This window comes from Drosophila simulans, chromosome 2R (assembly GCF_016746395.2).
Source record: "Drosophila simulans strain w501 chromosome 2R, Prin_Dsim_3.1, whole genome shotgun sequence".
NCBI classification, from domain to species: domain Eukaryota; kingdom Metazoa; phylum Arthropoda; class Insecta; order Diptera; family Drosophilidae; genus Drosophila; species Drosophila simulans.
In genome coordinates, this window is record NC_052521.2 from 13,775,849 (window position 1) to 13,789,363 (window position 13,515).

Here is a 13,515-nt window from a genome sequence, read left to right on the forward strand (position 1 = left end):
AGTCATCATAAAGCTGCCTGTGTGCCACTGGTGCGCTGGCAGTAATTTCTGCAGCGTTTCGTTGCATTGTTGCCAATTGATTTAGCTTCGGCAGCGACGCGTGCTATTGCAATTTGTCCACATTTCTGCCACAAATTCGCTGCTGCATTACGGAACACACTCGAAACTATTTCGATTTCGCTGTGTTTGGGGAGCAAAACAGATGATGCCGTTCGCCGTACCATAAATTGAAAAGAACGACCCACTACATTGTCAACCCGGCCAGCGTTCTTTTGTTTTTCCTGTATCCTCGTTTCTATAATCGATATGTGTGTGTTTTTGCAGATCTTTGACTGCAAGAACCATGTGCGTGTCATCCAGTCAATGGACGAGGGGGATAGGCTCTATGTGTGCGGCACCAACGCCCACAATCCCAAGGATTATGTTATCTATGTAAGTTGGCCAGATTGGGAAGCCGTACGCCGTATGGCATATGCTTCCATTCATGTCGCCCATGAAAAGATTGCCACCGACAGTTGACTTTAGATGCCAATCAACAGTTGCTCATTCAGCCTTTGACATCTGTTCATAGATAAAGCACCTAAACTAAAGTCAAACACTCGAAGGGTAATCTTTTGTGCCCAGCATTTCACTTATTCACCCATATTTCCATCCTTAAGGCGAATCTAACCCACCTGCCGCGCTCGGAATATGTGATTGGCGTGGGTCTGGGCATCGCCAAGTGCCCCTACGATCCCCTCGACAACTCAACTGCAATTTATGTGGAGAATGGCAATCCGGGTGGTCTGCCCGGCCTGGTAAGCAAATTGCTCGCATAAACCAAAACTTTCTCGGACCTTAACTGAGGCTGTAAATTGCTCCTCCACAGTACTCCGGCACCAATGCGGAGTTCACCAAGGCGGATACGGTTATTTTCCGCACTGATCTGTATAATACTTCGGCTAAGCGTTTGGAATATAAATTCAAGAGGACTCTAAAATACGACTCCAAGTGGTTGGACAGTAAGTATGAAATAAGCATATATCCTTCTGAGTGCAATTTACTCTTATACTTTTACAGAGATGCAAGTAAATGGGTTTAGCTTACTAACGTTTAATTTTTCTCTTTTCCAATTCACAGAACCAAACTTTGTCGGGTCCTTCGACATTGGGGAGTACGTGTACTTCTTTTTCCGTGAAACCGCCGTGGAATACATCAACTGCGGCAAGGCTGTCTATTCGCGCATCGCACGGGTGTGCAAGAAGGATGTGGGTGGAAAGAACCTGCTGGCCCACAACTGGGCCACCTACCTGAAGGCCAGACTCAACTGCAGCATCTCCGGCGAATTTCCGTTCTATTTCAACGAGATCCAATCGGTCTACCAGCTGCCCTCCGATAAGAGTCGATTCTTCGCCACATTCACGACGAGCACTAATGGCCTGATTGGATCTGCCGTATGCAGTTTCCACATTAACGAGATTCAGGCTGCCTTCAATGGTAAGCCCACCGCCTTTCGGGGCGATCCGCACATCCCGTTGACATGCAATTTTCTGTGCTTGTCCATTGTCCCCCAAGTGGATTGGGTGGCACTGACTTGAAATTGGAAACGGAAACGAAAATGGAAATGGCGCATGCAACTTATTGGCAAATTTTATTTGCAATCTATACATTTGTTTTATCCATTCGATAGCACCGCTACCCCACTGTGTGTGTTGAGTGTTTTGTAATTTCAGTCCAGTTCAGTTCAGTTCAGTTGGGTTCCGTTCGATTCGTTGCCGTGCGCAACATAAATCGCATTAGAAAATCCATTTGAATGGATTATGGCCACACACTCACACACTTGGTGGCTCTTTTTATTTTCCACCGGCTGACAGCTTAGAGGAGAACCAGCTGACACCTTTGGTCGTAGATTTAAGTCTTCAATTGCAGCTCAGCACTCCGAGCTTGATAAACTTTTTTTCCATTCCCTGCCATCTCATATGAGCAATTGTTTTTGTGCTCTTTTACTTTTTATCCCGCGCGCGCAGGCAAATTCAAGGAGCAATCTTCATCGAATTCCGCATGGCTGCCGGTGCTTAACTCCCGGGTGCCGGAACCACGGCCGGGTACATGTGTCAACGATACATCAAACCTGCCCGATACCGTACTGAATTTCATCAGATCCCATCCACTTATGGACAAAGCCGTAAATCACGAGCACAACAATCCAGTCTATTATAAAAGGGATTTGGTCTTCACCAAGCTCGTCGTTGACAAGTGAGTTGAAAACAAATATATATTTCCTATTTGCAGGTGCGATACTTGACTGTTTGTTTTACAAGTTTAATCCGTTCTTTATTCAGAAATGTAATCGAGTAAAATATAAGAGCAATTTGGTGAATTATTAGCCAATTTGAATCCAGCTCATGTAAGCTCATTACAAGAATGCCTTTAAAATGAATGAATCACGTAAAACGATTTAGAAGTATAAAGTTAATTCTAGGTACTCATATGCCTATTAAAAAATTCTTATTTCAGAATCCGCATTGACATCCTCAATCAAGAATACATTGTGTACTATGTGGGCACCAATCTGGGTCGCATTTATAAAATCGTGCAGTACTACCGCAACGGTGAGTCGCTGTCCAAGCTGCTGGATATCTTCGAGGTGGCTCCGAACGAGGCCATCCAAGTGATGGAAATCAGCCAGACACGTAAGAGCCTCTACATTGGCACCGATCATCGCATCAAGCAAATCGACCTGGCCATGTGCAATCGCCGTTACGACAACTGCTTCCGCTGCGTCCGTGATCCCTACTGCGGCTGGGATAAGGAGGCCAATACGTGCCGACCATACGAGCTGGATTTACTGCAGGTGGGTGATTTAAAGCCAGCATATATATGCTACTAAATTCATGAAACGAGTGGCTTCCTTATCATCCTCATACCAACTATGAAACGAATTGCCACAAACCCATCTCCTTATTATTTCAATTGACTCAAAATCAAAGCTGAAGCGGATTGATTAATTTCACTTTTCGTTCTGCAGGATGTGGCCAATGAAACGAGTGACATTTGCGATTCGAGTGTGCTGAAAAAGAAGATTGTGGTGACCTATGGCCAGAGTGTTCATCTGGGCTGTTTCGTCAAAATCCCCGAAGTGCTGAAGAATGAGCAAGTGACCTGGTATCATCATTCCAAGGACAAGGGACGGTGAGTGGAATATATTATATGCTTTGATTCACCGACAACCAATCGCATGGATTTCTTTCGTAGCTACGAGATACGTTACTCGCCGACCAAATACATTGAGACCACCGAACGTGGCCTGGTTGTGGTTTCCGTGAACGAAGCCGATGGTGGTCGGTACGATTGCCATTTGGGCGGCTCGCTTTTGTGCAGCTACAACATAACGGTGGATGCCCACAGGTAAGCCAATACACTCTGTCGATATGAAAAGCCTAACTCACAAGCACCACAATATATTACTCAAAGGCTTTGCGGCATTTTCTAGCAAGAAATACAAGTTTAACACATTTTGCCTTATCGATTAGCATAGTGTGAACCCATATACTACTCAATTACATTTAGATAATAATATCTAACAAACATTGTTCTCTATTTTTGGAACAGATGTACTCCGCCGAACAAGAGTAATGACTATCAGAAAATCTACTCGGACTGGTGCCATGAGTTCGAGAAGTACAAAACAGCAATGAAGTCCTGGGAAAAGAAGCAAGCGGTAAGTGATAATGAGGACCAACGCCCTTGGGGGTGGATTTGTGGTAAAATGAGGTTGGTGGAATGGTCGTGCTTGGTGGTTCCGGTGGGCCCGAGGGCAGACACACACCATAATAAACGATTTGAATGGCAATTATTTTAATAGCCTTCGAGTTGGGCGGCTGTCCAGGCTGACACCGCAGCGTCAAATCAAAGGGAAAATAATAATAAAAGCGGTGTAAGGTAGTTAAGTTGTCATTATCCAAGCACCCCACCTGTGGTGTGACCCAAATGCAAGGTAATTGCCCACCCGGGTGGGAGATGCAATGGAAATGTAATTAAAATGCAATCACTTTCGGCTGTGTATATGTACCTTCGCAATCATATTTACTAAGTGTGTGTGTCTTATGTCCATTTTTTTATTATTCGTTTCCAGCAATGCTCGACACGGCAGAACTTCAGCAGCAATCAGCATCCGAATGAGATTTTCCGCAAGCCCAATGTCTGATATCACGAAGAGAGTATCGCCCTAAAAATGCCGTCATCGTCGTCCAATCAGTTTTAGTTAATCGAAAGCGAAGAGGATAATAACAGTGCGGATAAGAAAGCCCAACCCTGGGGATCGGACGAGAAGAACTCATTATAATCATTATTATCAGCGACATCATCATAGACATACTTTCTTCAGCAATGAACAGAAAACTCTTCCTAAAGGATTATGCATTTACCGAGGCATTTACAATGCATCCATTGACTTAGACTTAGACATTAGGGTATTATCGCATGACACAGCTCCTCCCATACGGTGCAATTCACCCACTTAAATCGATTCACATAAGATACGATAACAAAAGCCACAACCCATAGTTAGTTACGACAATTGAACAATGGAGATACTTAAACAACTGCCGCAGAATCGCACATTCATATCGTTATTTGAATCTAGACTTTGATCAGTTTCAGCATAACAACGTACGAGTATATATACATATATCCAAACTTTGAACTTTCAAGGCTTACATATAAATATGGCAAACTAAATGTAATCGAAGAAGCAATGTGATGTTAAGTTTTGATAAATTTATTAACAGCCTAACTACATAATCGCGATGAACTCGGTTTGAATGTACTATAGCGACGCAATTACAAAGATTGTACACACATGCATGCACACCATACGGATATATGAATCAGCCCCAAATCGAATCTAATTCTAAAAGTTACAGGAGCGATCCTTAGATAAACCTCAATCACAAGCAATACTCGCCTAACGTGCATCTACATAAATAACTCGAATCGGTCCATAGCTTATATACTAAACGATATCTAACAGTGTTCAGTTATATCTTATATGTAATGTGTACTTCAAATGCCAGTTTATATTGTAAAACCCATTCCCATCTTGCCCACAAAAAACGAATTTCGAAGAAAATGAGTATTTCGATTATGATTTTTAGTGACTTGCACTCTCTTCACACTAAATGTACTTAAGGTAATTTGCAAAAATCTTTAGTTCTTAAGCGTTTAGTTATAATAAAATGAGACAAAAACCATTTTAATAAAAAATATCTAAAATTAAAAAGAAATGTTTGTGTTACTTCTTTCATGTAGTTATTATTCAATAGCTTCAAATGTTATTATCCTTATGTAAGGACATGGAATACAGGCCTGCAAACACTTGGCAATAATAGAATGTGTATCAAAGGTGTGAGGAAGACCTGTCCAAATAATAATTTCAATTTCATTGCATCTCTCAGCTTATCTCTGAACACATTGCATAATTCCAACCGAGTGCGCAAAGACAAATGTTAATTTTAAATCAAATACTTTGAACTATTCAACTTGGACAAATATTTTATAACGAGGAAACCCAAGCCGGACATCGGCCAAAGGTAGCCACCCCGTCTGTGTGAGCCTGTGTGTGTGTGAGGGAGTATCTGTGTGTTGTTAGCCAGGTTGTTGGAGACAAAGTTTGTCGTGCCTGGGACTTCGGCCTTTCGGTCAGGTCAAGCGCAAAGGCGAGAAATAACCAAATTTCCAATTTGGTTTTCGGGCTGTGTGTTTGCCGACCCTTCGGTTCACCTTGCTCAAAGCCAAAAGGCAAACATTTGAGCTGAGTGTGTGTGTGTGAGTGGCTGGGAAAAGATTTGCATATTTCTGCGACACCGGGGCAACATTAAATTGAATTCCATATTCAAATAGTCGAGAGATAAGCGTGAGCATACTTTCCAATTATAGATGGCCCGCCCGCAGACAAATAGAATTAAAGTGCAACATTTTTGCATAATAATATCTTGGTTGTAAAATGCGCCTGCTGGCGCGCCAACTGTTCGCACCTTAATTAGTTATGCGGCACCAAAAATTAAGCTTAATTAGCGTTGACTCACTGGTTTGGAAAATTAATTATTTCCACTCGCCGTTATTATTATCGCTGTGCACTTGGCCGAAGCATCAGGGGCCCAGCTTCCGGACTGGACCCGCTTGTTGACTACTTAATTGAAATTCATATGATTTTTTTCCTTTGCACTCTCCACTTTTGTCATTATCATTTAAATAGCGTTGAGGGCGCTATAATCCTGGCCAGAATACTGGGCCGGGTGGGTCTGACGTTGACAGGATTCCTTGCGAGGCTCAAGCTCGCAGCTTTGGGTCCGTTGTTTAAATGAAATTAATGCACATTAGTGGGCTTCGGTTGAGCCATTGTAAGGCGACTTAAAAACTAAATTATATTTTCCAACTTAAACTCTGAGTTGAACTATTATCCTTATGCGCCCAAAAGCCTTCATAATAAATATAACTAACAACTTTTAATTCAATTCAATATAAAGAATTTGGTGGTAATAATACAATACCGGACTTTGAAAATTTTCAAAGCCTGCTCATTCGCAAATATATCTTTTGTACGACTAATACCCGAAAAAAAACCGATCTAAGTAATCCATGAAATCCGACTGACAGGCTGTCAATTCGAGTCACTAGCTCGGTGCCAGGAAAAGTTCAGTTTACTTTAGCATTTCGTACGAGTCACAGATCAGCTGGCAATAGAAATACGAAACAAAATTCTCAGTGTTAACAAAAAAAATTCTGGAAAAATACGCGTGACCAAATTTTAGAGTTACGTGGCTCGGTGACCAACTAATTAATATTATAGAAACATTGTTAGTTGAACAAAATTTGCTATTCGTGTTCATTGTAATTCTCAATTTGATATTGATATTGAAGAATGCCTTCGTACAAGAACGTGTCCTTGGTGCGCGCTGGCCTGCGTTTGGTGCCCCAAAATCGTTCTGGACAATCTGTGATACCGTCATATCGCCGCTATGCGACATCCTGCAAGAGTCCCAAGGGCGTTGTGGTTGGTGTTTACTCCAAGGATGGCGACAAGCCACCAAAGACCACCGCAAATGCAGTGTCCTTGGATGATGCTCTGGGTGGCAAGTTGTTGACCCTGATCCGTGAACGTGGAATGGACGGAACGCCCGGAAAGGGTCTGCTCTTCAGTGGCTTCGAGGGTGAATACCAGGCGGTAGCCGTTGTCGGAGTTGGCAAACAGGGAGCAGCCTACAATGAAAACGAGGAACTGGACGAGGGCATGGAGAATGTGCGAGTGGCAGCGGGCACTGGAGCCCGAGCCCTGCAGCTCCAGGGCATGTATGAGGTGCACGTGGATGCCATGGACTATCCGGAGCAGGCGGCCGAGGGAGCCGCGCTGGCCGTATGGCGTTACAATGCCAACAAGAGGAAGAAGAACCGCATTCAGACCCCCAAGCTCGATATGTACGGCAAGGGCGACCGGGATGCCTGGGTGCGTGGTCTGTTCAAGGCGGAATCCCAGAATCTGGCCAGACGTTTGTCCGACACGCCTGCCAACATGATGACGCCCTCGATATTCGCACAGGCCGCCGTGGATGCCTTGTGCCCGTGCGGCGTTTCCGTGGAGGTGCGCTCCATGGACTGGATCGAGGACATGAACCTCAACTCCTTCCTGATGATCGCCAAGGGATCGTGTGAGCCGCCCCTCCTGCTGGAGTGCAGCTACTGCGGCACCACGCCCGAGGATCGTCCCGTTCTGCTGCTCGGCCAGGGTCTGACCTTCCACAGTGGTGGCTTGTGCCTGAAGCCCAAGACGGGTATGGACCAGTACCGCGGCGCCATGGCCGGAGCTGCTGTTTGTGTGGGTGTTCTCCGTGCCGCCGCCGCCCTATCGCTCCCGATGAACATCACGGCCGTGATGCCGCTCTGCGAGCACATGCCCTCTGGAATGGCCGTCAAGTGCGGCGATGTGGTGACCCTGCTCAATGGCACCACAATGGGCATCAAGAATGTGGACAAGGCACCGGTGGTGCAGCTGGCCGATCCGCTGCTCTACGCCCAGGCCACGTACAAGCCCAAATTGGTCATCGATATCGGAACCGTGGCCATGGGCGTTAACTATGGCCTCGGCGGCGGTGCCAGTGGCTTGTGGACCACCTCCAAGTCTGTGTGGCAAAACTTCCGCAAGTCCGGTGGTCTGACTGGCGATCGCGTCTGGCGTTTCCCCCTGTTCAAGTACTACAAGCAGATCGTGAACAAGAACATCACCTATGATCTGTGCAACACCGGCCGAGGTCCTGCCAGTTCCTGCCTGGCGGCTGCCATCCTTCACACCCTGGTTCCGTGCGCCGAATGGGCCCATCTGGACATCCGCGGCACCGGCATGACCACCGCAATCAACCCCAGGCCCTACCTCCTCAAGGGCTCGATGACCGGACGCCCGACGCGCACTGTTATCCAGTTCATGTACCAGATGGCCTGCTCCGGCTAGTAGAGTCCATGCCATGTAGATACCTTTCTTGTGGGCCTCCATGTTGGCCCATGTATTCGATATTTGATTCTTTGGTACAGTGTTTGCACAGAAAAACATCCTGGTCTGGAGAAGCCATCATCGTAAAGGTGCACTTTAATATCGTTGGCAATAAATTGTATAAATTATGAGAATTTCAAGTTGGAACCAAATTGTATTGATGTTTTTGGAAAATTAGCTATTATACATAGTAACAAATTTAAGCAAAATTTTAATATATTCGCCGATTAAAAGTATTCAATCAAGCAAAATATGGAAACTTGAGTAATTTCTTCTCGGTTTTGAGCCACCTTTGGACCGACCGACCTGTCGAATCAAAATTTGATTTTCAATCGTATAAATATGGCCTGATTTTCCAACTCGATTGATGGCAGCAGTGCGGATTTTCCTGGCTTTGATGTGCGATGTGATTATGTTGACTATAAAATATTTACCTTTTGGCTGGAGTGACGGGAAAATTGCCTTTGAAGTCTGAGGTGTGCGGTGGGTAGTGGGTGGGGGTGCCAATCAATGGAATTCGGCAAATGGCATTATGAGGTTGACTTGATTGTCCACATATACTTATTCATACTCGTACGAATGCACGACGCACTTACTTACGTGCCAGCATTTATCCGGCAGAATGTTATAGCTAATTGCAAACGGAGCACGAAATGGCAAATGTCTCTCTCAATATTTAATTGGTCCCTGCCAGGCTTAGATGCTCAACTGCGTCCTTTTCGTCCTGCCAAGGACCAGGTGAACATGAGCATTTGACTGCAAGCCATGTAACTGCAGTTGGCAAATGTTGGCTAAACGATGCTGTTTTATGTGTGTGTGTGCCTTTGACTCGGATTGTTTGCGGGCGTTTGGCCAGTCAAATTTAATTTGGCCCTCTCGAATGCGAAATGGCATACTTCTGGATTATATATCACACACACACACACGCAGACACACAGTGTCCCTGGGGACTCGGTTCAGACCCTTAGCACTGCACTTAACGCATACAGCTGTGCACAATGTCCTATTTGCCCAAGGATTTGAGAACCCAGCCACCCACCCACCTGCCACCAGCTGCTTGGCCCTTCTTCTTGCCATTTGTTACCTTGATTAGCTAATGCTAATTTGGGGATTTGCAATTTCCTCTGCTTGTTTATTTATGCCTCGCCTTGTATTTGTGTGTATTTGAAGTGCTGATTGTGTGCAGCAAATGTAATACCGAAACGCGATTGAATTCCGTGTTCAGTTAGGTGGGCAAATATTTTATAAAATCTGTGGATACTCAAAACATTAAGCAGATAAATTATTATGAAATTATTGTATGAATTAATTTGAGTTATTGAATTTTCAATTTATTAACCTAATTTCAAATGGTTTTGAACAAAAAGTTTATATGTGTAATGACTTTAACAAAGTATTTATATATTGCATTTGATATGCACTAATTTATTTGCCCATTTATTAAATGTTATGCTAAATAAATTAATAAAATCAAGTGTTTCTTTGACCGTTAATTACTTTCAGCCTTCGCTTCGCGTTGTAAAATGCATTTAATTTGCCTGCAATTAACATGCCAAAAGTATTTGTTTTAAGCTAATCAGAGGCCATTTGATTTCGCAACTCCCCCATGAAAACAAAAGCCATTCGGAGCCATCCACCTCCAAGTTCCAGATGGCCAGATTGCCCTCATCTGAACCCATTGACATTGGCCATTATCGGGAGCAGAATAAAAAAAAATTAAAAAACATAAACGTCTCATTTGAACACAGAATGGCAATTTGCTCAAGACAACACAGAAAAGGCTGCCCCCGTGGGCGGCTGGGGGTTAAGTGGGCGGGGCCAGGACTTGGACACGGACTAAGGAAATGCACGGATTTTATTGCTTATTTGTTAAATGGCTCGAAAAAGTTAATCAAGCGTGATTTTGATACGCCCCAGAGATAACGAATTATCCTAGGTGGAGGGACCTTACCCCCTGCATACACATACATACATGCATTTGGCTTTGTCTGTATTGCTGTTCGTTTGTTTGTGTGTGTGCGTTTTCCTGCACTGCTATTGTTTTTATTGGTAATTTGGGTACAGAAATTTTCAAATTTCACCGCCTGACTTTGAAGAACATAAAAATGAAATCCCCAGTTCAGACATATCGTCAACGGCACCTGGCGTTTGTCGTTTTATGAATTAATAAAGACGTCAGGTCGGTGAAAAGTCGCTGTACCACATAGTCCTATACCCCTTAAACAGCCGGAACTCGAAAACATAATGCGAGTGGGATAATACAAGCCGTCTTGTAGCTTATTAAACGTATTTTTACAGCGTGCTTTGCAGGAATTCTCACTTTATATGCAAACATGTGAAACACTATAAACAAAGGACCCCAATTTGCACACGCACACACATACGCACCGTTGCCCCCCACGAAACTCACACATACGCAGCTGTTGTGGGGTAAAATTCGCTTTCTATTAAATTTTACAGTAAACTGAATTTACGCCCGCTGAACCAGGGGGGGCGTGGCTGGGGCGGAAAACCTGGAAAAGCAGCAGCACTTTTCTCATATAAACACAAAATTGCAGAAAATGGCGACACCTGCTGTTGCAAATTAGAAAAATAAGATGTTTCATAAAAATGAAATGTCAGTTTTGGGGGAAGCTGAGGCAAAATAAAAGTGGGGAAAACCGAGGCCCAGCACAGCAGGAAAATCAACAACAGGTGAGACAGGGTGGGGAAAGTGTGTTGCCGAAACTCACGCAAATATGCCGTATTCTAATTGAACACTCGAAACAAATTGAAGGCCATACTTGCCAATATTACAAAAAAATTAATTCAAATATATATGAGAGATTTGTTGGAGGTTTATATCCCAATAATCTAATACCTTCTGTTAAATTGAAAGATAAATATTTTAATCATATTAAACATTAAATGGGTAATATTTACGTAGTAGTAACATATTTCAATTGTTTTTCTTCAATGTTTCTTATGTGTTGTTTGCCAAATGCTGGATTTTAAGTTAAGATTTGACTTCTGTGCCACACAAGAAGTAAAATTTCCAAAACCTTATATTGAGCCACCCCGAGATGATGGGGCCAGTTTTCTTATGACTTATACCTATACAAATTTATGGGGCATAGCTACCATTCGAAGGTAACACGTCTCTTATCACACACTTTGCTCACAGCGATTGGGCACAAAAGTCATTTAAAGTTTGCCAAACAGTTCGATGCTGCAACAGTGGCGGGAAAATGCTGGAGAAACGGCAGCAGAAGCCGTAAACAAACACAGGGCCAAAAGGAAACAAATCTAATAAAATCAGCAGATGATGGTCATTAGACCGAAAAGTAATTTCATTTATTCGCAAACTCGATTTGTTGCTTTGTAGCACGAAGTGCGCACGAGTGCTGCTCCTGTTTCTGTTTCTTTTTCTGCTTCAGTTTCAGTTTGCCTTCTGTCCCGGCCAAGGACTCCGGCTGGAGTGTCCTGCAATGGCCAAGATAAAGGTCAGGGGATCCCGTTCCCGGCGGCCAGGGGAGTATTAGTCGGCTAAGCAAGGCAAATCAAAGCAGCGAAGCGTTCAACCAGCGTCGCGCATAAAAACCAAAAAGAAACACCAACAAACTGGCAAAACGAAGCACAAACAATGGCTGCAGCCAAAAGCAGACAATGTGAAAAATCACGGGCACTGAAAAAAAATATGTATATGAAAGTGTATTACTGTTATATGCCTGAACAATTTTAAAAGATTTTATTCCAATACCACAGAAATGGTATATGTTATCCAAAAATAAATGAAGCACAATCAACGAAAATGAAATATTCAGAGACAGAAAAGTTATACCAAAACCTATATTTTAAATAAGTGCACTAACTCTTTCTCTTATCCTTATTCCAAACCAGTTATATGTATTAACTTAAAATGCCTTGTAAATAGATACGTGATATAAGAGATATAAGACTTCATATAAAAGCCCCAAAAAGTATGCTATACTTTTTTTGATTTATATTTGACGCATGTATCGCGATGAGCCGAGAACTTCTTGTATAAAAACATTACTTCAGGCACCTGCAAAATAGAATTCCCATTCTAGAAAGCTTACACCTGTGTATATTTTTAATCAGAAAATAGCAATTATTTTTTTCGGTGCACTCGAATGGCTGTAAAGGGGAGCCCCAAAAGCAATAAGAAAATGGGCTGCGCTCTTATAGATTTCTTAAACAAATTCCGAAGATGCGTTGTTAAAATTTGGCCGCCACTAAAAGCACAAACGGATTAGGAAGCCCATCAGGAGCCGAGACGGAGTATCCTGCGCGGATTGCCTTACCTTCGGGGTCATAAAAGTGTTTTTGGGGGTAAGCACACACAGACACACACAGACACACTCGCACCTGTAATAATGGCGAAACAATAAAATTTGCCGGCGGAAAAGTTTTTCGCTTCGAAATTTCAATGGCAAAATCAAATGGACAAAATGTAAATGAAAATGCTTTTAAAATGAAATTTAGCGTTACCCAAGCGCTTCATTGTTGCGCAGCATGGACCGCGTTTCCTGTCTCTGTCTTTCGCCATCGCTCTGCACTGCTCTCTCCCTTGGCCGTGCAAAACGAATGGCATTTGGAGCGGCACCTAAACGGAAATGAAATTAAGCACAAAATGTGCCATTTGCCAGCTGGCAGTTGTTGTTGCTCGCCCCTGTTTCAGTTTCAGCCATTACTTTCGCCCGGCCAGCAGTAATTGAAAAGTTGGTAGGAGCCACTCGAAGCGGAGGCCCAAATCCAGAGGACTCCCATGTTTGCCTTTCAGGCGCTCGGATTTTCCTTGGCCCCAAGCTGATTTGTGGAATGCCATTAAGCCTTTAGTCGGTTTGTTAAGAAGATGGTGTCAGATATCAGTAAACTGGAAATTAGTCAAATGCAAGTGTAAGCTATACCTATACTTATCTATGCGGAGCGAAAAGCGTGACAATAGCACTTTGATTGCCATTAAAGATTATAATGAACTATACATCTACTTA

At 43.4% G+C, this 13,515-nt stretch overlaps 2 protein-coding genes across 6 annotated transcripts in view; both read left to right on the plus strand.

Moving 5' to 3' along the window:
* LOC6734784 (semaphorin-2A) overlaps positions 1-5,260 on the plus strand; it is a 32,809-nt gene extending 27,549 nt beyond the window's left edge. For all 5 annotated transcript variants that reach the window (XM_016168226.3, XM_016168229.3, XM_039292944.2 and 2 more), the window contains exons 6-15: positions 325-432; positions 660-797; positions 869-1,001; positions 1,120-1,476; positions 2,007-2,235; positions 2,497-2,833; positions 3,008-3,171; positions 3,235-3,387; positions 3,592-3,700; positions 4,115-5,260. In XM_016168226.3, the coding sequence (XP_016027982.1) occupies positions 325-432; positions 660-797; positions 869-1,001; positions 1,120-1,476; positions 2,007-2,235; positions 2,497-2,833; positions 3,008-3,171; positions 3,235-3,387; positions 3,592-3,700; positions 4,115-4,186 (1,800 nt within the window). In that variant the 3' untranslated portion in view covers positions 4,187-5,260. The remainder of the gene's footprint in view (positions 1-324; positions 433-659; positions 798-868; positions 1,002-1,119; positions 1,477-2,006; positions 2,236-2,496; positions 2,834-3,007; positions 3,172-3,234; positions 3,388-3,591; positions 3,701-4,114) is intronic.
* Positions 5,261-6,679: 1,419 nt separating this feature from the next.
* LOC6734785 (cytosol aminopeptidase) lies at positions 6,680-8,661 on the plus strand. Its single transcript, XM_044922533.1, has 2 exons — positions 6,680-6,836; positions 6,901-8,661. Exon 2 carries the CDS (start codon positions 6,902-6,904, stop codon positions 8,480-8,482), a length of 1,581 nt encoding a protein of 526 aa, XP_044778468.1. The 5' UTR covers positions 6,680-6,836; position 6,901; the 3' UTR covers positions 8,483-8,661.
* Positions 8,662-13,515: the final 4,854 nt, after the last annotated feature.